Source organism: Ruditapes philippinarum, unplaced genomic scaffold (assembly GCF_026571515.1).
Source record: "Ruditapes philippinarum isolate M1 unplaced genomic scaffold, ASM2657151v2 ctg1455_1_1_1_1, whole genome shotgun sequence".
In the NCBI taxonomy this organism is placed as follows: Eukaryota; Metazoa; Mollusca; class Bivalvia; order Venerida; family Veneridae; genus Ruditapes; species Ruditapes philippinarum.
The window spans coordinates 107,099-132,835 of NW_026854997.1; the positions used below are offsets into that span (position 1 = coordinate 107,099).

Genomic DNA, 25,737 nt, shown 5'->3' on the forward strand with positions numbered 1-25,737 from the left:
CAATGAAAAGCAGAATTTATTGTGTTTTTGTTTTTTGTAAATGAAATTATTATGGGCGTTTACAATGACATTTGTGATGTGCATCACATGCTGGAACGTGGTCGCCATGGCAATGGGTGGCGGGACAGTCAGCGTCTGCCATACACTCGTTACCTAAAATATAAGTAAAATCTATTTTATATCAGTCTAGCATTAAATTAAGTTTAATACTTATTAATCTTTATATATTAAGTGAACAGTGCATGATCAAGTACCTAAAAAGACAGTACGTAAAAATAGAGAATGTGTCTTCTCCAGAACAGAACAGAACAGAACAACAATTTTATTCATGACTTGTCATCACATATACAAATATTATACAAAATGCATAATTGTCACAGTGAAATATTTACATTACATATCAATTATCATATGAAGATGAACTATAATTGATTATAAGTAAATGTAGTTCTAAGAGATAATGCATTTTTAATATACAAAGCTAGATTTTTCAAAAGTAACTTGTTAGTTGAATTTAAAAGATCTTAAAACTTATGAACGCTAGGTCTAACGTAGTAATAAGGTTTAATATATGTTTTTCTAAGCTCAACATAACATGGACAAATGATAATAAAATTGTATTAGTCTTCCAAATCGTGCATGTTACAATAAACGCAATAACGTTCGTTCCTAGGTAACCTATTATTTCCAAACCTGCCAGTATGAATAAGTAAAGGGTGAGAAGACATTCTGATTTTACTAATAAAAATCTCAAATTGCTTGGTAATTTTATTCACAAAGTCTAGACCATATTTTTGTCATTCCTACACATCATCATCTAACTTATTGGAGGCCTTTAAACGTTTCCGTAATTATTCTCTTTTGTCAACATATATTAATGGTACTTACAATGACAGTGTCCATGTTCGTTACAGACTGCAGTACCCTTGTCACAAGTACAGTCAGTGGCTACTGTTGCTGCTGTGCAGGCTGTTACTGGGAAAAAAAGATTTAGCTCACGGTTCTATATTAAATTGATACTTTTAAAAATTTAAAACATACAAAAAATAGTGCGTGTTAATTGTCAATGAAACGAATGGTGTATAAAAATGTATTTTACCGGAAAGAAAACGATAAAACATGACTAATATTCGGGTTCGTAAGTCATTCATTTTCAAAGTGATCTATGTATTTTGAATTTTTTGAAAGTTAGAAAGATTTAAAACAGGACAAAAACAGTCCTTGGGGTTGCAATGTGCTACACATAAAATAACAATTTAAGTTACAGTAAACTTTAAATAGAGAACATGTGCTGTTTTATAGGATGACCGGAAGCTCCGAACTTATTCACTTACTTTGACCCATCTCCAAAAACGTAGAAAATCTTTTGCACTTTCGAGGCTTTGTCATAGGTGTCAAAACATTCTCAATTTATTTGCAAATTGCAACATTTTGTCTACATTTATTTAAAATCCAAAAGTATGTAATTTTTATAAATGAATGAGAAGTAATTTGTTTATATCTTTAAATTGTAATTTGTTTATATCTTTAAATTGTAACTTGTTTATATCTTTAAATTGTAATTTGTTTATATCTTTAAATTGTAATTTGTTTATATCTTTAAATTATACTTAAAATCGATGACGTACATAAAGAATACAGGATGAGTTATTTAGTTGTTTTCAAAACTAAAATAAATGCTATAAACATATTGCAAACATTTATGCAATATTCTTCAATATAAAAAGGTAATTTAGTGAAATGCTCGATGAATTTGACATTTTGAATGCTTCAAAATGTATCAAACGTTTGAACATGTTCTTTTGTAAATTTAAACGTATGGACATGTAATTTTGTATATCAAAATAAGACGAAGCCTTACATACCAGCACGTTTTCCATGACTTCCACACTCGCAATGACCTTGCGAATTGCATATTCCGTTTTGACCTTCTGGGCAAACACAGTCGTGGGGATTGCAATGTGCAGCACGCTTCACTGTTGATAATGTGTGAAAAAAATAATAGCATCTGATAAATTAAACTTGGTTAGCTCAATGGGTATCGGGCGACCAGGGTTCGATTCCCGGATTGTGAAGGAAAGGCTGTGATTGATCATGAAATGCTTTCTACTATCATTCGCACTGTACCTCTTCTCTGGCATGTACAGAAGTTATCAGTTGCTTGCGAAGTTAAGGCACCTAGTACTACTAAACTGCTTGACAGTCTGCCCAATAACGATGCCGTAGCTGAAGTGTGCTCTTGTGTATTCAAAGTGGCTTTCTGCCGTGATTTGGAATATAAACAACGACCATCACCAACACCAATAAATTTAATTTAAAACGGGCCCTATTTCAAAGGATGACCACCAGTCCATATAAAGATATTCATGAAAAGTAGAAAAAGCTGATATATACTCAATTTCAATGAAAACATTAACTTAATGTGTTAAGTTTTAGGTCGCATCAACACTTTTAAAGTCATATGGCGACTTCCCAGCTTAACTTGTGAAGGAAGACCTCAGGTGAACCTCCGTGCATTATTTCACGCACAAACGGTAACATGAGTAGAACCACCGACGTCCGATATGGTAGCTGGATAACTTCCCCATATGAAAGTATCGAAATCTCTTGGCGGGATTCGAACCAGCAGGATGTTGATTTGAAATGAACAGTCACCTACGACCCGAAATTTCAGTGAAAACAATGTTTAGTGTTAATGAAATACGTCATTTTATAATTCAAATATAATTTTCTGTCAAAGTAATATGAAAAGATTCTGCAGTATAAAAAACTGCTTACCACTGTGTATGGAAACACATTTGCACATAAAATCGATGCAGACATGCCTATGCGTATGAGAGTTACATCTAGGGCAGTCGCTGTCTTGAACACATTGTAGGCGAAGTTGGGCCGCAACAAAACCTTATAAATATAAAATTATAATTTTGTAAGCGTTAACACATCCGTTAATCGGTTGCAAATAAACACTTTGAATATATCTTGTTTTGTTTGCTTTTACGGCGCATCCACACAATTTAGAAACAGGAATATCTTGGTAATCCGGCTTAAAACGAGTTCAATGCGTGCAGGTTGGGAAAATAACACGAACGTGTACATTAACTGAGATATATTATTAACCTACCTATTTAAAGAGGGATACTTTTGGAATGAAACCATTAACCATGCCAAGTATTGACTAATATATGATCACTCGATAACGTCAATTTAAAAAGCTGGCGGATATACAGCTGCTAACATTGACCAGTGCCATCTTGATAAATTTCGTAAACACTTATATTAATTCAATAGTTGTAAATCTAATGGTTAATTTAGTTTACAAACCGTTTAAACATATTTTTTTTCTTTTTGAAAAACAAATACGGTCATTTTCAACCGAAGTCTGGTTTTAATGAACAAGTAATTCCTGTGATATAGTTCGGTTTTTTCTGACGCACTTTACATGCTCCTTACCAAACCAACATATGCTTACCAAACAATTGTTACAAAACCAACAAATACTTACCAAACAAAAATACTAACCAAACAAAAAATAGTTACCAAACAAAAAATACTTACCAAACAAAAATTAGTTACGAAACAAACAAATACTTACCAAACAAACAAATTAAAATCAATACCCTCATTCTTGTAGCCAGTCAAAGGAATGGAGCAAACTTGTTGGTCTCTGTTTTTATAAATGTATAGCTTTATGTGAAGATATACATATATTATGTTATCTTATCTATGTAGGCGAAAAGAAATGAGCCGCGTCACGACAAAACCAATATAATGGGTTTGTGACCAGCATGGATCCAGACCAGCCTGCGCATCCGCGCAGTCTGATCAGGATCTATGCTGTTCGCTTACAACTCTATAACAAGTAGAGAAACTGATAGCGAACAGCATGGATCCTGATCAGACTGCGCGGATGCGCAGGCTGGTCTTGATCCATGCTGGTTGCAAACCCATTATGTTGGTTTTGTCATGGCGCGGCTCAAATGTAGTCTTGGTGTTATTATTAATTTTGCACTCATTTGAATGTAGAATTCAATTCGACATCTCTATTGTCGTTCATAAACGTGATATACAGGCAACTACAGTGGAATTTCATTTCAAAATTTAAAAAGAAACATGAATGATACAAAAATGATTATCATTTAAAAGCATTATATTGTAGTCAACAGAAAAGTATGCGTGTGATATAACAAAATACAATATACTGTATGTAACTTAAAAAAAACTTTTATGGGTAACATTTTTCAATCGTGGTATCTGATTTTGATTAAGACATTTCACAAGATTCGAATCAAAGTCCTAACAAAACGAAATATAGAAAATGTAAAAGGAATTAAACAATTAATATGCATATTTGAAACTGCGAACACAGATACCAATTAAGAAGTATCCAGGGAGCTTATTGATACGTCTGTGGTTCTACTCAGGTGCCCATCCGTGCCTGAAATAATACATAGAGTGGTACCTGATTTCTTCCCTCATCATTTAAGCTGTAATGTTGCCCTCTATTTGACTTTTTTTTAAAAGATGTCAGTGTAACTTTAAACTTAATCAACAATATTGAACCTTAATACACAGTGTATATCCAGTAACACAGGAATGTGAATATAACGCACAATTCGTGCAATAAGTAACACAGAATTGTGCAATAAATGGCGGATACTTGACAAGATTTCAAACGCGATAAATAAGCTGGCAAATATATTTTTTGTTTAACCGAACTGAAAAAAGGAATAGGCCCATACGGCAGCGAAGACATCATTCTTTATCTTTCATCACGAAATTTCTTACTTTTCAAGATCATTCGTGAAAATGATGGCTTGACCACCTTTTTGATCGTGACTGTGGCTTTTATCGACTCTTATTAGTACAACAATGCATATGATACCGTATAATTTCAATTTTCGGTAGGCAAGTAATGTTCACTAAACTTCTAGTGACATAGAAAATTGAAAATAAGCTGATAAAATGTGATTCAAACCGTTTTCATCAAGTAACGCCGATGTACGTGAATAGTGCTTCGCGGTAAGGCCGGAAAATGTGATTTTATATATAATGGTACTGAATTATTACACATGTTTTACGCCTTTTATCGGCGAATATAATCAAGTTTTTTTACCCTAGTCAATGTATTTTATCGTAACTTGTAATTATTTCAAATATACTACATGTATAACCTTATTGTCCTCTGCTAAAGTTAAATAAATGTTACCCCACTCATATGGGTTTCTTGTTATATGTTAACTTGTATAGGAACAATTAAGAAATAATAATCTTAGAGCTTATGCTAGGCATCTAACAGGACTTATGACCCTAAAAGATGCCACCAGTACAGAGCATGCTCACACCCATACAGAGTGACCAGTTGTACAAATACATTAATATCTAATAGCAATCTCTCAGTCTTTCAATGACCTGTTCCAAGTTCACAGCTGGGCAAAACCATTTCATAAATTTAGCAAGTAGTCTAAAGGGACTAAAGATAGGTTGAATATATTTTGGTTACTTACTCAATGTATATGGAGAGCTACTATGTGTTTGTGGAAAATTTTATTTATCCATGCCACGAAGGTCTAAAAGTGGACTTCTTAGTGTTAACTATGTCAAATGATTAATTAAGAGTGCGAATGAAGAAAATTTCTATAATTTAACAAAGCCCAGTTTATATCTACCATCTCAATAGATATTGAGAAGTTGATAACCCTTTGCTAGCATATTTTATTATTTTTGCTTTATTTTTTCTTCTTCTTTTCTCATGATACTTTAGTCAATGTACATGTAACTTCTTTTTGTCAAAACTTATTAATTGTCATATTACTTAACGTCCAGCAATGTATATTCAGGGTTAAGAAAAGATTCTAGAAAGTAATCAAAATTTGACTTATAGCATTTACAGCAACAGACGTCGCTTTATTTTGTTAACTTTTAATAATATCTACGGAAACGTTAAAGTGCCTCCATTTGGCGATCATGAGGTTAAAACGACTGATTTTTGTTCGATTTGATCAGATATTTTAACACAAATAAATTCATTTCATTTACAAGGACTAGATCATTTTTTGTCATTCTTAGTCAAATTTTCTCTAGGAGAATTCTTGTCAAAAATACACATGTTTTACAAAAGACAAAAACATACCTTTTCGCCTCAACCCATTACCCGATATACACGCCCTTTAACGCTTTTTTCAGGTTTGGTGAAATAAACGTTCTTTTTAATCTTTGTGAATACAATGATAAAACGTCTATTTAAATAGAATTAAATCAGTCGACTTACACATCATGGTCTCACTTATTGAAGGCCCTTTAACGTTTCTGTAAATCACGACGACTGTACCTCATTATGTCGTTGATTTCACAGGGGAGCGATGGCTTGGTGGTCAATGGGTCTGTCCGTCAATCAGAAGTCTTGTTTCGAACCCTACTAGTCAAAGCCATGTGTTTTGTTTTTGATATGATAATTTAATACTCAATAGGTCAATCAAGTGGACTAGAGATAGTAATTTGAATGGTCGATCAAGTGGACTAGAGATAGTAATTTAAATAAATAGTGTTTTCATCAAATTAATTATATTGTTACACAAAAGTAACTTTCATTTTTTAAAGACACAAAGGTCCAGATGTGTTGCCTCAAACCTCAAAGACTTTTTTATTAAATGTTTAAATGTTTAAATTTGATTTTGTAGCAAGGTGCTTAAGTATAACTAACGAATGATAAATATACAGTCAATATCAAGATTTGGCACAAGCAGAATAACTCGGGGTGGATTTTTTTTTTCTCGTCCGCCGTTAATTTGCAGTCGCCTTTTTCCCCATCATTGCATGCATGTTGGTAAAGCGACATATCCGTCTTAGCTATTTGGGTAGTTTACTCTCATAGAATAAGAAGACGAGTTTGGAATGTTAATACCGTAGTATGAAAATGTGAACCTCAAAATGGACGTCATCCAGTCATTCGTCCGAACCGTTATCACAGGACAAAGTTGTTCCATTTGCACATGATAACTGTGCAGTAAAAACAATATTTGACGTTCAAATATTTTATGCTAAAGGGCTATACATCTAGGTCAGGTATTGTCATTTTGGTTCTGTTAATGACCAAAATTAAATTATGTAATAATAAACAAAGTGTACGTCGATTCAAATACATCTTATGGAACGTTATGGGAACGTGAAAGATATTGAAATGTTTCTTTTTGTCAAGTCGATCCTGTGCATTTTTGTTTTTCTTTTGTCTCGTTTTCTAAATCAATCATATTTCTAACATGGTGTTTTTATACAACATACTACTGTTAAATGGTTAAATATAGTCTAAAAGAATGATAGATAAGATAAACAAATACAAATATATGTAATGAAAAGCAGAATTTATTATTTTTTGTAAATGAAATTATTATGGGTGTTTACAATGACATTTGTGATGTCCGTCACATGCTGGAACGTGGTCACCATGGCAATGCGTGGCGGGACAGTCAGCGTCTGCCATACACTCGTTACCTAAAATATAAGTAAAATCTAGTAGTATCAGTCTTGCATAAAATTAAGTTTAATATTTCTTTAATCTTTATATATTTAGTGAACAGTGCATGATCAAGTACCTAAAAAGAGAGTACGTAAAAATAGAGAATGTGTCTTCTCCAGAAAAACATGAAGAACTGTCTATATACTAACTAACTATATACATGTATATATCTAAATACTATCAGAATTTTCTCCATGTAGTGCAATACTAGAGTATAACGTTGCGGTAACATGTATTCACATCTAAACACTTATTATTTCAAATAACTTGTGGTTTTGTAATGTTTAGGTATAGGTCTAGGCAGAGTCGACAATGTTATACTTTCGATAGATAACATCACGCACACAATACGTATTTTGGTTGTATACGTTTAACTTTTGAATTCACACGGACACAAAAACGAATAAGGTAAAAGGCACAAGAAAATGTGACTAGCGAGGTTACGATCGAAGCATACTGATGACATCGCGCCAAATTCAATTGAGCCGCGTCACGACAAAACCAACAAAATGGGTTTGCAACCAGCATGGATCCAGACCAGCCTGCGCATCCGCGCAGTCTGATCAGGATCCATGCTGTTCGCTATCAGTTTCTCTACTTGTTGGTAAGCGAAAAGCATGGATCTAGATAAGGCTGCGCGGATGCGTAGGCTGGTCTGGATCCATGCTGGTCGCAAACGCACTATGTTGGTTTTGTCGTGACGCGTCTCAATTATTTTCGTCTTGTCGCGCTCCGTGTTTCGCAAGCAAAATGACAAAAACAAGACTTTAAGTGAATATGGTTGGTCGTCTATTTGCTTTAATTTTCTTTTTGTTAGCGACAAGACACTATGCATCAAGACGAAGTAGAATATATTGCTAGCGACAAGGCACCGTGCATTAAGACGAAGTTAAGTGGTTAATTTGGTTTATTATTATCGGAAACGTTTTAAAACAAATCAATTCATTTTATTCACATAGCCCAGACCATATTTTTGTCATTCTTACACATCATCGTCTAACTTATTGGAGGCCTTTAAACGTTTCCGTAATTATTCTCTTTTGTCAACATATATTAATGGTACTTACAATGACAGTGTCCATGTTCGTTACAGACTGCAGTACCCTTGTCACAAGTACAGTCAGTGGCTACTGTTGCTGCCGTGCAGGCTATGGGGAGAAAAAGATTTAGCTCCGATTACTAAATTTTAATTAATTTCGTTTTGTACATACATTTTGTGGTAGCAGTTTATATTAATATAAGATATATTTTTGTTACTATTCTAAAGTATACAATATACAAGAAAACCCATTATCTTCTGATAGATAAAAGCCAACATTACACAAGTTAAGGTTAAAGAAACAAATGAAATAAATAAAAAAGTGTTACTTACTGGCACGTTTGCCATGGCTTCCACATTCGCATTTATCTTGGGAATTGCAAACTCCGTTTTGACCAACTGGACAGCTGGCGTCACAGTCGTGGGGATGGCAACCTAGACATTTTGAAGTTATATTTATATATACTAATGTTGAACATACATAAATTGTTTAAGAAATTAAAATTTTACCGATCTACATCACACGCCAAACAGCATTCTTGATATTAAATATCATTTTAAACATATATTGTAAATTTGTTTCACCGGGGAAACATTAACCTCGCTTCCATTCGGTTATTTATTTCCACGGTTCTATATGAAATTGATACTTTTGAAGATTTAAAACATAACAAAAATAGCGCATGTGCTTTGTCAATGAAACGAATAATGTTTAAAAATGTGTTTACGATACACCTTGACTAATATTCGGTTTCGTAAGTCATTCATTTTCAAAGTGCTCTATGTATTTTGAATTTCTGAAAGTTAGATAGATTTGTGACATATTAAGAAGAGTTTGTGCTTAATTAATCAAAACAATGTGAATAATGTAACTTACCAGCACGCTTGCCTACTACATGGTCCCCACACTCGCAATGGCCTTGGGAATTGCATATGGCGTTTTGACCGTCTGGACAAGAACAGTCCTTGGGGTTGCAATGTGCTACATATAAAATAACAATATTACATACAGTTAACATTAAATAAAGAACATGTGCTGTTTCATAGGATGACCGGAAGCTCCGAACTTATTCACATACTTAGATCATCTCCGATAGCTTAGAAAACCTTTCGCACTTTCGAAGCTGTGTCATAACTGCTAAAACAATCTCAATTTATTTTCAAATTGCAACAATTTTTTCTACATTTATTTAAATCTAAAAGTATGTGATTTAGTAAATGGATGAGAAGTAATTTGTTTAAGTCTTAAACTTTACCTAAGTCTTTAATTATATGTAATTTTGTTAAAGTCTTAAATTGACATATAATCGAAGACGTAAATAACGAATAGAGAATGAGTTTTTAGTTCTGTTCAAAACAAATTAAAATGCTATAATCATATTGCAAACATTTTTGCAATCATCTTCAATACAAAAGGGTTAACTTAGCAAAATCAACTTTACAATTCGTGATGAACTGGACATTTTGAATGATTAAAAATATATCAAACGTATGAACCTATATTTTTGTAAAAATAAAGGTATGAACATGTTCTAGTAAGAGCTTACGAGCACGTTTTCCATGGCTTCCACACTCACAATGACCTTGCGAATTGCATACTCCATTTTGACCTTCTGGGCAAACACAGTCGTGGGGATTGCAATTCGCACGCTTCACTGTTGATAATATGTGTAAAATTTAATATCTGATACAATAAACTTGGTTAGATCAATGGGTATCAGTCGACCATGGTTCGATTCCCAGACGGTGCAGGTAACTTTTGCTGTGATTGATCATGAAATGCTCAATACGGTCATTCGCTTTACCTCTGCTGTGGCCTGTACAGAAGTTATCAGTTCCTTGCTAAGTGAAGGCACTAGTATCACCGTGTATATCCAGTAACGCAGGATTGTGCAAATAACACAGGAATTGTGCAAACGTAACGCAGAATTATGAAATTTAGTGGCTAAAACGAGCACCGCGATATGTAAATGGACCAGTATTTTTAATGCACACCATAATGGAAAAAAATGAATAAGCGCATACTGTTGCTGTGACCTTATACTTTAAACCTCATCAAAAATATTTCAATGAAAATTATTATTTTTCAAGATTATTCGTGAAAATGACGACCTGACTAGCGTACTGATGGCGATTTTTAGTTTCCTTGATAATTTTAACTACAATAACGTACATATTACTTTATAATTTTGTATATTCGATGTAACTTAGACATTTTCCAATCTACTCGTATCATACAAGTATTACACTTAATTTAGCAGATAAAACGTAACTGAGACCTTTTTACGAGATAACGCCGAATACGTAAATGAAGCACTGAAGCAACGGCGGTTATCTCATTAAAAGTAGCTATTTCTTATTTTACCAGCTTCCTTGTATTGTTACACGACACATATAGTTTGACAAATGTCTAAGGTATATGGAATATGAAGTGCAAACATGTTTTAAAAGTGTTAAATGTACATATTTATTTGACGAAACACAAAAGTCACCTTCAAAACGGCGATCAGGTTGTCTTTCTCACTAATGATCTAAAGAAGTAAACATATTACTGAAAAATAGTGTAATGCTGGTTAAAGAATATTGTCGGAGCAGCCGTATGCGCTTATTCATTTCTTAAAATTTTATTTATAATAAAATATTTTGGTTCGTTTACTTATACTGTGTTCTTCATTTTGGCAATAGCGTTGCACAGATTCGGTGTTAATTTTACGTTATTTGCATATTCCTGCGTTACTGGATATCCACGGTGAGTACTATCAAAAATATTGACAGTTTGCTTGGCTGAACAGTGGTCTAATGAATTCAAAGTTGCTTACTGTCGTAATCAAGAGTTAAATCAACCAACATCACCAACAACAATAAATTTATGATAGAATGAGCCATATTTTAGAGGATTAACGAAGGATGGCCACCAGTCCACACAATTCTTCTCCAAATATTTACTAGTTTTAAGTTTGTTTTACAAGTACAAGTTTTTTGATACTTTTATACTCCATATCTTTATCTGTATCAGGTTACAAGTAAGAAAAAGTATGCAATATTTGAAAAGTATAAGTATAAAAAATACCTAGAACATTCTACAAATGCCACAAAATGTCGAATACACTCGAATGTTCTCTACTGTAAGGGAGAAAATTCAATACAGTACTGCTAAAAATAGCGTATTACTCATCTCCCTTTGGAATATGAGTAATAGTTATTTGGTGGAACATTCTACAAATGCCACAAAATGTCGAATACAACTCGAATGTTCTCTACTGTAAGGGAGAAAATTCAATACAGTACTGCTAAAAATAGCGTATTACTCATCTCCCTTTGGAATATGAGTAATAGTTATTTTGGGAAATTTCTTGATTGATTGTTTGTTTGTGTTTGTTCTTGTTTTTGTTCTTGTTTTGTTGTTGGTTGTTGTTTTGTTGTTGTTGGTTTGTTTTTTGTTTTATATTTTTGGGGGGAGGATGTTTGTTGTTGTTGTTGTTGTTTTTGTCATGTTGTTGTTGTTGATTTAATATTCAATAAATATCAATATACAAGTATAAGTACGTCAATAGGAAAATTTTCAGTATTGCAGTTTCCTAAAATAGTTCGGTTAGTCATATGTTGTTTTTGTTTGTTGTTGTTATGTTTTATGGGTTTTTTTGGGGTGTTTAGTTGTTGTTGTTGTTGTTGTTGTTGCTTGAGTTTCTGTGTGCGTGCGTGCGTGTGTGCGAGTTGGTTGGTTGGTTGGTTGGTCGGTCGGCCGGTTCGTTGGTTGGTTGGTTGGTTTTTTGTCTAATTAATTTTCTCTATCACTTAGACAAGGACTACCGACTATTACTGCGGATCAGACAACGTACTCAGTTTTATTTCTATTTTTTTATTTTTCAAAATTAAAATCTTTTTTTCAAAATCAAAATTTCGTGCAGTTTCATCAACATCGGATCTAGTTTTTAATGTCAATTTGACCAACACTTCACCAAGCAGTGAGCTATGCTATTAGAAACGTAAATTCTGACAACGATTTAGTACTAAGAGCAATTAAAATGTGAACCAAACCAATTGATCTTGCTGCAAAATCCTTTTCAGAAATAAAGGTCAATCGCTGACGATGGGCAAAATTAATAATGTCACAGCTTCACATGTGGTCTCTCTACAAAGTTGAGTTAATATTTCAATTGTGTCAAAGGAATTTCCTTGTTAATTGTGCGATTGTGAATTGTATTTTCGCGTACACCGTGTATATCCACAGTAACGCCGGAATGTGAAAATAACGCACGATTCGCAGAATTGTGCAATAAATGGCGGATAACTGGCAGAATTTTCAACGGTCAATAATATTCATTATCTAACCGAACTGAAAAAAGGAATAGCCGCATACTACGCCGATGTACGTGAATAGAGCTAATTTTGACCAGTGCCATCTTGGTAAATCTTGTTAACACTTATATTAATTCAATAGTTGTAAATCTAATGGTTTATTTAGTTTATAAATAGTTTAAACAATTATTTTTATGAAAAACAAATACGGTCATTTTCAACCGAAGTCCAAATCGACTTTTCTCGCATTCCGTTTTAAAAAGTTTTGACATAGAATAAAATCTTGGACATAAATTGTCGTATGTCCCAGATTAAGCATCCACCTTTTTTGTACCTACCATCATTAATTAAATTAAGAAATTACAATAAAAAAGATGAATATATTTACATTACCTTGAAAACTGATTCTGTTTAAATTCTGCTTTGCGGTGACAATTTCGGCAGGTAAAATATGTATACTTAAGTTAACGTGACAAAATTTATAATTCTAAACTTTCTGTAAACATAGAAATATGACAAAATTTATAGAACACTTTAATATATATGTAACAAGATACTTCTAGAACAAAGGTCATAGTGTGAAATAAGATTTATCTGGTACATTCTCGAACATTTAAAAGGGAAAATATCGCATACAGCAATGCCTAAGTACAGCGTTTTAGTTATCTCCTTTTGAAAATGGGGTATACTTTTGACATTGAATTCTACTAAAACTATCATTATTTTGTGAAATCATTATATTTAAATTTAGATAATTAATAATTTTCATTTTCCGTTTCCTCTCCCATTTGTAACAATGTAAAATACATGTACTGTAGTATTGAATTGAACAATATGACCTCCCATTTTTGTTTATTTAGCTAGTCATAATTGTATTCTTTTATTGTGATATAAGTAGATTTTTTACTTCAGTTTCAGTTTCAGTTTATTCAGCAAATCGGCATAATAACATGCCTTTGGCCAATTTAACATTTGCAAAGTGAAGAATATGGCCAAGACAACATAAACATATAAATCAGTACATAATACAGTGCTAGTACATAATAAATATACATACAACCTACACAAATTGTCATACATATACAGTATAGTGAAGTGTAATTATATAATGCTAATTAAGAAGCAGCTTCTACATCGACAAATCTTTTCCTTATTTGAAATGCTTCATACAAATATTTGGGCAGTTTTTATATAACTTATTCTTACTCTTACAGGACATAATGTTTGAAAAAATTTTGCCTACTAGGCCCATGAACAATTACCTAAAATTTTTTTGTTCTTCTTTTTCAGAATATATATAGGGCACGTTAACAAAAAGTGATATTCCGATTCAACTAAATTTGTATTACAAGCTTTACAGATTCGTTCATTTCTATGCATACCTTGATATCTACCAACCTCAATTTCTAAACTATGAGAACTTAATCTAAAGCATGTCATGCATTTTCTAAATTTATCTATATTAATACATTCCAAATATTTTTCAAAACCAAAACATTGTTTATACAATCTATAATATTCCAATTTGGACATGTCTTTCTATACATTCATGCCATTTTTGTACATATTGATCTCGTAACCTCTGCTTTAAAAATAGGTGCAAAGTTGTAATTGACCCAGGAAGTTAAATAAATAAAACTACATCCTAAATCATCTACTAATGTTTTAATCTTAGATGCCCATGAATTATTGTTATTTGTGTTACATTGTTCAATATATAATTTATACATTGGTGAATTTTGATTATTCATTATTTTTTAGCCAGTATTGTAATGATCTCTCTTTACTAATAACAGAGAGAGGGTACCTTCCTAGCTCGCCAAAAAACCGCAGCATTTGGAGTTGTTTGTTGTTTCACACCTAAAACAATTTTACAAAATTTGATATGAAGTTTATCTACCTCCTTAAAATCATAAATTCCCCATACATCAGAGCAATACAAAATTATTGGTACAACCATAGAATCAAAAAGAGCTAGTTTAGTTTTAATATCTAAGTTCACTCTATTAAACAATTGTAATAGTGAATTATAAGCCTTGAGAGCTTGATCTGATAAATTTTTAACAGAATTTTTCAAATTACCTGTATAAGTAAAATTTACACCAAGATAAGTAAAATTATCAACAACTTCTACAATTTCTTCATTTATTGTCCAAACATAATTACACAGTTGTTTTCTTTTCTCAAAAATACAATTTTTTGTCTTTTTAACATTAATCTTAAGACCCCATTTTGTAGAATAATTTTGAACCACGTTTAGTTGTGCTTGAAGACTATCAGGACTAGTGGTAAAAAGAGCTATATCATCAGCAAAAAGTAACATATACATACTCAACATATCTAAGTCTTTTTCAGTTAACAGGTTAAAATCAAGACTTTATATCATTTATGAACAAAATAAAAAGTAATGGGGAGAGTGGTTCCCCTTGCTTTAAGCCCACAGTGACGTCAAAAAATTCTGATAGTTTCATGTTTCGGGACAATCTAACACATGATTTAACATTCGTATATATTGACCTAATAATATTTTATATATAATTTACTGTTATTTTCTGTTCATTTAAATAAATCGACAATTAAAAAAACTCAGAAAATGTTTTCCGTGATTTATGGTAATTTACTGATATATTTACGTCTATATCTGGAGTGTTGTTTTTCTTTGTTGTTGTTGTTGTTGTTGTTGTTGTTGTTTTTCTTTTATTTTTTTTATTTTTATTTCTACAAATGTATTATAATTATCATCATCATCATCATCACCATCATTATTATTATCATAATCATTATTATCATCATCATTATTACATTATTATCATTATAAATATTATTATTATTATTATTATTATTATTATTATTATTACTACTATTATTATCATTATTATTATTATTATTATTTATAATAAAAATTATTATTATTTATTATTAATTTATTATTATTATTATTATTATTATTATTATTACTTTTATTATTATTATTATTATTAATTATTATTATTATTATTATTATTATCAACAACAACAATCATCATCATCATCATCATCATCATCATCATCATCATCATAATTATTAATATTATTATCATTATTATTATTATTATTTTCTTTGGGTGGTGGGGTAAGGGATTAATATCTCAAATTCATTTTAGTTTCAGCACAGTGAAAATTTAGCTTGTGTATGAAGAAGACTTTCGATTATCTTTCATGAATGCTCTGAAAAGTTTGATGTCCACCGTGTGAAAAAAAAAGTTGTTGATTTTATGTGTTCAATACGTTCAGTACGATCTATATAATATTTATTACTAAATTGTCAGGACACAGAATTACACAAATGATTGACTGTAAGTACTTTATGCTGATACAGGTAAGGATATGTCAATACTAGAGGACTAAGGCCCTTATATAAGAAACCCAACTGAATTCCTAGTTTTAACCAGATTTAACAGCCTTTGCTATAGGAACTTTATATTTCAATTGCGTTTTAAATTAGGGGGCATTTTCCCATTTTTTTATTTTTCCGATTTCCCTTTTTTTAAAAACACCATATTTCCTTTACCCTTTGGTGTTTAATTTTCAACTTTAAATATTCATAAACGCCGAACCCCTTAAAGAAAAAAAAGGAGGGCCAAGAGGGCCCTAAAGGGTCGCTCACCTTTATATGGGCCCCCCCGGAGCAGGGGCCATTTTAACCCCGGGGTTTTTTTTGAAAAAACCCTTGGGTAGAAAACCCATTAAAAAGGGTATTTTCCCTTTCCTTAATCCAAGGTCTAGCTGGGCAATTTTTTTTCTTTAAAACATATATTAAAAACAATGACACACCTTTGGGGCGGGGCCCAGTTTTGCCCCAAAAAGGGCCCTTTTAAATTTTAAACCCAATTTTTTGGTGATACTTAACAAAGAAATTTTTCCCAAAATGTTTTAATACCCAAAAACCCCCTACCCTTTTTTCCCCTTTTTTTTTTTCCCAAGAAAAACTTTTTTTAAAATGGCTAAAACACTTTAAAAAAGGAAAATAAATTTGGTAAAGCCGAAGGGGGGGCCAATTTTGACCCCGGGCTTTTTTTTTTTTAAAAACCAAAACTTTTTGTAAAACACTCACTAGAAAAATGTTTTTCTTTGGCTTTATATTTAACCTTACCCCTTAATTTGATTTTTTTTCAAAGGAATTTTTTTAAATTTTTTGTATAAAAACATAAAAGGGAAAAAGGGAAAATAAACCCCCCCCCCCTGACTGGGCAAAATTTTAAAACCCGGGTTTTTTTAATTTTGAAAAAAAAACTTTGAAAGAAAATAAAATTTAGAAAAATTGTTTCATGTTTTAGTATCTAAACTCTAGCTATTTGGTTTTTTTCAAAAGAAAAATTTTTTTTAATTTTTTTGGCAAATACCCCTATAAGGAAAATAAATGACCCCGGGGCGGGGCCAATTTTGACCTCAGTGCTTTTATTTGAACAAACTTGGTAGACACCCATAAGAAGATGTTTCATGCTAAATATCTTAGCTCTAGCTCGTTGGGTTCTTTAAAAGAAAATCAATGACCCCCTGGGGCGGGGCCAATTTTGACCCCAGGGCTTTTATTTGAACAAACTTGGTAGACATCCATTAGAACATGTTTCATGCCAAATATCTTAGCCTTAGCTCTTTGGGTTTTTTAGAAGAAGATTTTTTAAGTTTTTACTATATGCATATAGGGCCAAATATCTTAGCTCTAGCTCTTTGGGTTTTTTTAGAAGAAGATGTTTAAAGCCATGGCAACCAGAGTTCTGCATGGAATTAAATTCTTTGAACAATTTTTAAAGGTGACCACCAAAGGAACATTCCTGTGAAGTTTGGATGAAATTGGCTCAGTGGGTTTATGAGGAGATGTCATTTAAAGAAAAAGTATATTGGGGACGGACGGATGACGGGACAGGACGCCGGACGAAAAAGCGATCAGCAAAAAGCTCAAACCCTGTCACTTTGTGACAGGTGAGCTAAAAAATAAATTCCTTTTTGATTTTTGTTTTTCAGGTTTTTTTTTAATTTATTCATTTTTACGTTATGGTACGTTTTTTTGGAAAATTAGTTCTTAAATCCAACAAATAAACTGTAATCAACAGGGTGGTGTCCATCAAAACATGGTCCTTTTTGTTAGGTTTTTAATAGTCCACGGTAATGGGTGGTAAGCCCCGTAATCAAAGTTCAATCTTGTTTTTGTTTGAAATTATTTCTTTTTCTGAAATTTAATGGGTAGTCCAAGTTCAGCAGAAACAATTTTCTAAAATTAAAATTACCCCATTAATTTTTTATCCTAAACAAAAAAGCCCACTTGAAAAAATACATCGGGGGTTTGAAAAGTAAGTTCAAAAAAAAAAATTTCAAATAATGCAAGAATTTTGATTCCTTCGTATGCATGGGAAAAACCCCAACAAAAATAGAAAAAAACCAGAGCCCCCTTAAAGGGAAAGACCCAAAACTCAACAAAATTTAAAAAATGTTGGGGGGGTCTTTTTTGGGTTTGGAGGGTTTATTTTGGAAAAGTGCAAATTTTAAGGGTCCACGCCCCCCTTAGCACCGGTTTTAAGGGTAAATGTCCCTTGTGCCTTTTTTTTTTAAAATTTATATTTTATGGAATGTTATTAAGGTAAAAATTACCCAAAATACGCGGAATGTTGAAATACATGTATAACACAGTGCTGCATTGAACTGTTGTAATTTCTAGCAAAAATGATATCACTATCAACAAGCGTAATGAAAGTTCCAGGATTGCATAATGACTGAATCCGGGGATACGGACAATCATGTCTATCATGTGTAAATTTAAATTTCATGGGGGAGGGGCTTTCGTCCGTCCACCTTGTCATTTTTACATGGGTGGGGTGGGGGGGGGGGGGGGGGGGCTTTTGTCCTACACTACTGAATCCGTACAACTATAAGTATTGCCAGTAGAACATGTTATCGTAAGCATGCATTGAGTATTTACATTCAATAATATTTTATTATTTATAATGCTTAAAATAGATAATAGGTTAATTTATCCGGTGATGGGAACGTAAGACATATTGAAATATTTCGTTTTCGTCAAATCGATCCTATACGCTTTTTTGTTTTCCCTTTGTCTGCTTTTCCCTTTAATCATATATTTTCTTTTTGGTGGGTTTTTATTTTCGAAATTAACTATGTTAAAAAGGTTAAAAAATAGCTTAAAAAAATTTAATGGATAAAAAAATTTAAAATTTAAATACCCAAAAATAATTAATGGGAAATGCAAAAAATTTATTAATTTTTTTTAAATGAAAATTAAAATTATGGGTGGGTTTAACAATGACATTTGGGGATGTCCCGTAATGGCCCCGGAACGTGGGGCACCATGGCAATGGGGTGGGGGGGACCCGGGCCAGGGGCTGCCCATACACTCGTTAACCTAAAAAAGCAAATAAAAATCTAGTAGTAAACAAATCTTGCATTAAAAATTAAAGTTTTAAAAATTTTTTTTAATCTTTTAAAATTTTAGTGAACAGTGCCTATAAATAACCCTAAAAAGAGAAATTTCGTTAAAAAAAGAGAAAAGTTGGGCTTTTTCCAGAAAAACATGAAGAACTCTCTATATATATACTAACTAACTATACACATGTATATATCTATATACTATCAGAATTTTCTACATATAGTGCAATACTAGAGTATAACGTTGCAGTAACATGTATTCACAACTAAACACTTATTATTCCAAATAATTTGTGTTTTTGTAATGTGTATTTATAGGTCTAGGCAGAGTCGACAATGTTATACATTCGATAGATAACATCACGCACACAATACGTATTTGGTACATTATATATATTGTATACGTTTAACTTTTGAATTCATACGGACACAAAAACGAATAAGGTAAAGATACAAGAAAATGTGACTAGCGAGGTTACAATCGAAGCATACTGATGACATCGCGCCAAATTCAATTGAGCCGCGTCACGACAAAACCAACATAATGGGTTTGCGACCAGCATGGATCCAGACCAGCCTGCGCATCCGCGCAGTCTGATCAGGATCCATGCTGTTCGCTATCAGTTTCTCTACTTGTTGTTAAGCGAAAAGCATGGATCTAGATAAGGCTGCACGGATGCGTAGACTGGTCTGGATCCATGCTGGTCGCAAACGCACTATGCTGGTTTTGTCGTGACACATCTCAATTGTTTTCGTCTTGTCGCGCTCCGTGTTTCGCAAGCAAAATGACAAAAACAAGACTTTAAGTGAATATGGTTGGTCGTCTATTTGCTTTAATTTTTTTTTGTTAGCGACAAGACACTATGCATCAAGACGAAGTAGAATATATTGCTAGCGACAAGGCACCGTGCATTGAGACGAAGTTAAGTGGTGAATTTGGTTTATTATTATCGGAAACGTTTTAAAACAAATCAATTCATTTTATTCACATAGCCCAGACCATATTTTTGTCATTCTTACACATCATCGTCTAACTTATTGGAGGCCTTTAAACGTTTCCGTAAGTATTCTCTTTTGTCAACATATATTAATGATACTTACAATGACAGTGTCCATGTTCGTTACAGACTGCAGTACCCTTATCACAAGTACAGTCAGTGGCTACTGTTGCTGCCGTGCAGGCGGCTACGGGAAGAAAAAGATTGAGCTCAGATTACCAAATTTTAATTAATTTCGTTTTGTACATACATTTTGTGGTAGCAAGCAGTTTTTATCGATATAAGATATTATTTTTGTTACTATTCTTAAGTATACATTATACAAGAAAACCCATTATCTTCTGATAGACGAAGGCCAACATAAAACAAGGTAAGGGAAATGAGGGGAATTGAAACAAATGAAATAAATAATAAAAAGTGTTACTTACTGGCACGTTTGCCTACATGGTCCCCACATTCGCAATGGCCTTGGGAATTGCAAATTCCGTTTTGACCAACTGGACAGCTGTTTTGACAGTCGTGGGGATGGCAACCTAGACATTTCGAAGTTATATTTATATATACTAATGTTGAACATACATAAATTGTTTAAGAAATTAAAATTTTACCGATCTACATCACGCGCCAAACAGCATTCTTGATATTAAGTATCATTTTAAACATATATTGTAAATTTGTTTCACCGAGAAAACATTAACCTCGCTTGCATTCGGTAATTCATTTTCACGGTTCTATTTGTAAACGATACTTTAATAGATTTAAAACATTTAAAACAAAAATAGTGCGTGCTTTTTGTCAATGAAACGAATGGTGTATAAAAATGTATTTCACCGGTGAGAAAATGATAAACCTTGACAGATATTCGGTTTCGTAAGTCATTCCTTTTCAAAGTGCTCTAAATATTTTGAATTTCTGAAAGTTAGCAAGATTTAAAACACGAAAAGAACAGTCCTTGGGGTTGCAATGTGCTACACATAAAATAACAATTTAAGTTACAGTAAACTTTAAATAGAGAACAATTGCTGTTTCATAGGATGACCGGAAGCTCCGAACTTATCCACATACCCATCTCCGAAAACGTAGAAAATTTTTTGCACTTTCGAGGCTTTGTCATAGGTGTCAAAACATTCTAAATTTATTTTCCAATTGCAACACTTTGTTTATACTTATTTAAAATCGACAAGTATGTATTTTTTATAAATGAATTTAAAGTAATTTGTATATATCTTTAAATTATACTTAAAATCGATGACGTACATAACGAATTAAGGATGAGTTATTTAGTTGTTTTCAAAACTAAAATAAATGCTATAAACATATTGAAAACATTTATGTAATATTCTTCAATATATAGAGGTAATTTAGTGAAATGCTCGATGAATTTGACATTTTGAATGATTCAAAATGTAGCAAACGTATGAAAATGTCTTTTGTAATTTTAATGGTATGGAATGCACTTTCGTAAATCAAAATAAGACGAAGTCTTACATACCAGCACGTTTTCCATGGCTTCCACACTCACAATGACCTTGCGAATTGCATACTCCATTTTGACCTTCTGGGCAAACACAGTCGTGGGGATTGCAATGTGCACGCTTCACTGTTGATAATATGTGTTAAATTAATAGCATCTGATACAATAAGCTTGGCTAGCTCAATGGGTATCGGTCAACCATGGTTCGATTCCCGGACGGTGAAGGTAACTTTCGCTGTGATTGATCATGAAATGCTCAATACGGTCATTCCCACTGTACCTCTGCTCTGGCATGTACAGAAGTTGTCAGTTCCTTGCGAAGTGAAGGCACTAGCACCACCGTGTATATCCAGTAACGCAGAATTGTGCAAATAACGCAGGAATTGTGCAAAAGAAACGCAGAATTGTGAAATTTAGTGGCTAAAACGAGCACTGCGATATGTAAATGGACTACTAGTAGTTGTATTGTACACCATAATGAAAGAAATGAATAAGCACATACGGATGCTGAGACCTTATACTTTAAACCTCATCAAAAATATTTCAATGAAAATTATTATTTTTCAAGATTATTCGTGAAAATGACGACCTGACTAGCGTACTGATGGCGATTTTTTTTCCTTGATAATTTTAACTACAATAACGTACATATTACTTTATAATTTTGTATATTCGATGTAACTTAGACATTTTCCAATCTACTCGTGTCATACAAGTATTACACTTAATTTAGCAGATAAAACGTAACTGAGACCTTTTTACGAGGTAACGCCGAATACGTAAATGAAGCACTGAAGCAACGGCGGTTATCTCATTAAAAGTAGCTATTTCTTATTTTACCAGCTTCCTTGTATTGTTACACGACACCTATAGTTTGACAAATGTCTAAGGTATATGGAATATGAAGTGCAAACATGTTTTAAAAGTGTTAAATGTACATATTTATTTGACGAAACACAAAAGTCACCTTCAAAACGGCGATCAGGTTGTCTTTCTCACTAATGATCTAAAGAAGTAAACATATTACTGAAAAATAGTGTAATGCTGGTTAAAGAATAATGTCGGAGCAGCCGTATGCGCTTATTCATTTCTTAAAATTTTATTCATAATAAAATATTTTGGTTCGTTTACTTATACTGTGTTCTTCATTTTGGCAATAGCGTTGGTGTTAATTTTACGTTATTTGCATATTCCTGCGTTACTGGATATCCACGGTGAGTACTATCAAAACATATTGACAGTTTGCCTGGCTGAACAGTGGTCTAATGAATTCAAAGTGGTTTACTGTCGTAATGAAGAGTTAAAACAACCAACATCACCAACAACAATAAATTTATGATAGAATGTGCTCTATTTTAGAGGATTAACGAAGGGTGACCACCAGTCCACACAATTCTTCTTCAAATATTTACGGGTTTTAAGTTTGTTTTACATAACAAGAACATGTTAAACGTTCATTCTTATAAAGTTTTTTTGATACTTTTATACTCATGCAATATGTAAATTGATAAAATCATCAGCCTTTTCTCGTCAGCCCATATACATTTTAAAAAAAACAGTCTTTATGCACAAGTCGGTTTCTCGGGATCTCTTATAAAATAAAAGGTTTTGACAGGTTTCGTGACCCTATATTTAAACGGTTGATAAAATCGGAGCCGCTGGAGACCTGATTAAGAATTTTTTCTATTAACTCCAGCGTTTGTCAATTAAGAATAAATAACATAGCGGGTGTGTATATATATTATTAGTTATAAATGAACCGCGTCATGACAAAACCAAAATAAAATGGTTTGCGACCAGCATGGATCCACGCAGCCTGATCAGGATCCATGCTGTTCGCTATCAGTTTCTCTACTTGTAAAAGAGTTGATAAGCAAACAGCATGGATCCTGATCAGACTGCGCGGAAGTGCAGGCTTGTCTGGATCCATGCTGGTCGCAAACCCACTATGTTGGTTTTGGCAAGACGCGGCTCAAATATTGTTGACAGGTTATATGGTCCTATATAAACGGTTGTTTCAAAATATAACCCGAGCCGTTTATATTCGACAATATAACCTGTCAGAAATATCTATAACGAATATAATTATGATACAGCAAGCATCTTTTTTGGAGAGGAAAAAGTGAGATTTCTTCAAAAATTGACAACAGTCGGGTATATAAAACTATGTATACGTCACGATTATCCAATGAAAAATGACGTTACAAACGTGCAGTATTGTGAAATACAATATAATTATGTAAGTTCATGTCGCATTACGTAATTTCATTTACTACATACTAACAGTTGTCTGATATAAGAAAAACGCTTACCAATGGGTGTAGCTTGGCATTCACATTTGTGGTTAAGGCAAACTCGGCTTTCAGTAGCATCCGCACATGGGTCGGTGCAATCACTGTTTTGGTGACATTCAACATCAGGGTGATGGTTTGGTGGATGGGGATCACCACCAGGGTGATGATTTACGGCTGCGGCAAAAGCTGTTTTAAAAAAATCAGTAGAGTAGAATTTCAAGTTCAAGGTCTGAATAGTTTTAATTAAGGTTCATTAGGTCCCATTAATTCTATTATTCTATTTCTCAAAATCTTTAAACTTATTTGTGCATTCTGTTACTAACGTCAAATTATTCCAAATTGAAGAACTAAACACTACTAAAAACAGTCGTTACCTCATAAAAAAGTGCATGAATTACATTTTAAGATAAAGATGCATGTGCTTATTTAAGTATAATTTAAACCTAGTAATTCGGCAAATGTCTCAGGTAAAAAGAATATCCAATCCATTAAATGACAAAATATACAGAATGTAATTGTCTTTTCTTTTGAAGGAAAGCACAGGCATTCCCTGTGCTTGATAGGTCTTTAAGAAAGGAAAACAAATAACCAGTATAACCTTTTTCAATGAAATTATGATTACTTTTCTTTATCAACCATTGTATTTTTTTATTTTTTTTTTCCGTTTTAAGTACCAATTTGATCTATGTAAGAATTTTTTTAAAGCATTGCGTTTTTTAATGCTTTTTTTACCTCATTGGGGCTATTTTTATTCTTATTTTCGCGTGAATATCTGATATACGGTAATATGTAAGATTTAAAACAATTAAAGTAGTGTTAACAAGGATACTTGCGAGCATACACTTTTATTGTGTAAAGTATATCTATAAATTGTTGTTGCTGTTTGCTAAAAAAGCAGAAATATGGATGGAATAAAGCCAGTTTCCCCACTTGTTGACTTATTGTTAGTGCTTTATTTTTGCCTAACTAGAATATTGGCCGCGTTATGCCATGAAAAGACCTTTCTTACTTTTGTGAAAGGTACTTTTAACCAAAAATCTTTGCCGTCCAAAACGTTAACTTAGCCCAGAGTGTCGGGACATAAGGAGAGAAAAAAACCTATAAAATTTCGATACGATATCACTACTACTATTCTTACTAAAATATCATCAACAAACATATAAAATGAATCGTGACATAATTCCAGATATATTTCTTTTTTGTCAGCATTATCTTGATATTGTTTTGTCTTTTCACATCGATATTAAAACAAAAATTTCAAATCCAATTTCAATATCCTTCATATATTCTGTTATTTGTTTATGACGCAGCATACATGTTACCTGACTGGTAAGTTCCGGAAGAGTTTGGCAGATAGCCCGTAAATTTACCGGAAGTCATTGTGGAAAAAACAGTCTACGGTCGAAAAGTGTTTTAAATTACTTACCCACCATACAAACTGCGATCAAAAGTTGCATATTTGTTGTCAAACTTGTGATACAAAACCGACAATGAGAACCCTAACTAGAAATCTGCCTTTATAAGGTCACTGGCAGATGGGAAGTCACATCTGTCTAAATTTCTTTATCTATGTAAGGCAGATTTACGAAGCTGTGAGTGAAAATCGTGATTGACTTGTAATCATGATATGAAGTCTGATCTCAATGTGATCTTAAGAAATGTAGTTCACGGCACGATTTGACATAAAATGCTGTGTAAAA

General features: G+C 32.7%; 2 protein-coding genes across 6 annotated transcripts; both read right to left on the bottom strand.

Moving 5' to 3' along the window:
* Positions 1-25,620, bottom strand: LOC132741749 (integrin beta-like protein 1). Of its 5 annotated transcripts, XM_060730006.1 has the most exons (7): positions 25,464-25,619; positions 24,056-24,223; positions 21,762-21,869; positions 9,430-9,534; positions 8,886-8,987; positions 8,581-8,661; positions 7,342-7,488 (listed from the first exon to the last, which is right to left on the bottom strand). In XM_060730006.1, exons 1-7 carry the CDS (start codon positions 25,492-25,494, stop codon positions 7,385-7,387), a joined length of 699 nt encoding a protein of 232 aa, XP_060585989.1. In that variant the 5' UTR covers positions 25,495-25,619; the 3' UTR covers positions 7,342-7,384. The 5 variants fall into 5 exon arrangements, with proteins under 5 accessions (XP_060585992.1, XP_060585989.1, XP_060585990.1 ...); XM_060730009.1 differs by lacking the exons at positions 7,342-7,488; positions 8,581-8,661; positions 8,886-8,987; positions 9,430-9,534 and adding exons at positions 1-153; positions 889-969; positions 20,698-20,802 and having other exon boundaries at positions 25,464-25,620; XM_060730007.1 differs by lacking the exons at positions 8,581-8,661; positions 8,886-8,987; positions 9,430-9,534 and adding exons at positions 20,373-20,456; positions 20,698-20,802 and having other exon boundaries at positions 25,464-25,620.
* On the bottom strand, positions 1,149-3,698 carry LOC132741750 (uncharacterized). The gene is made up of 4 exons (XM_060730011.1): positions 3,593-3,698; positions 2,779-2,901; positions 1,866-1,976; positions 1,149-1,237 (listed from the first exon to the last, which is right to left on the bottom strand). The coding sequence occupies exons 1-4, from the start codon at positions 3,621-3,623 to the stop codon at positions 1,164-1,166; spliced, it is 339 nt and encodes a 112-aa protein (XP_060585994.1). The 5' UTR covers positions 3,624-3,698; the 3' UTR covers positions 1,149-1,163.
* Positions 25,621-25,737: the final 117 nt, after the last annotated feature.

Coding starts and splice junctions, on each gene's coding strand:
- LOC132741750 (XM_060730011.1), bottom strand. CDS start 3,623: ATGAGGGTATTGATTTTAATTTGTTTGTTTG. Junction 2,902..3,592: donor GATTTTAATTTGTTTGTTTG/GTAAGTATTTGT, acceptor TATATTTATAAG/GTTTTGTTGCGGCCCAACTT. Junction 1,977..2,778: donor ATGTGTTTCCATACACAGTG/GTAAGCAGTTTT, acceptor CATTATCAACAG/TGAAGCGTGCTGCACATTGC.
- LOC132741749 (XM_060730006.1), bottom strand. CDS start 25,494: ATGCAACTTTTGATCGCAGTTTGTATGGTGG. Junction 24,224..25,463: donor GATCGCAGTTTGTATGGTGG/GTAAGTAATTTA, acceptor TTTTTAAAACAG/CTTTTGCCGCAGCCGTAAAT. Junction 9,535..21,761: donor AAGCCATGGAAAACGTGCTG/GTATGTAAGACT, acceptor TTTTATATGTAG/CACATTGCAACCCCAAGGAC.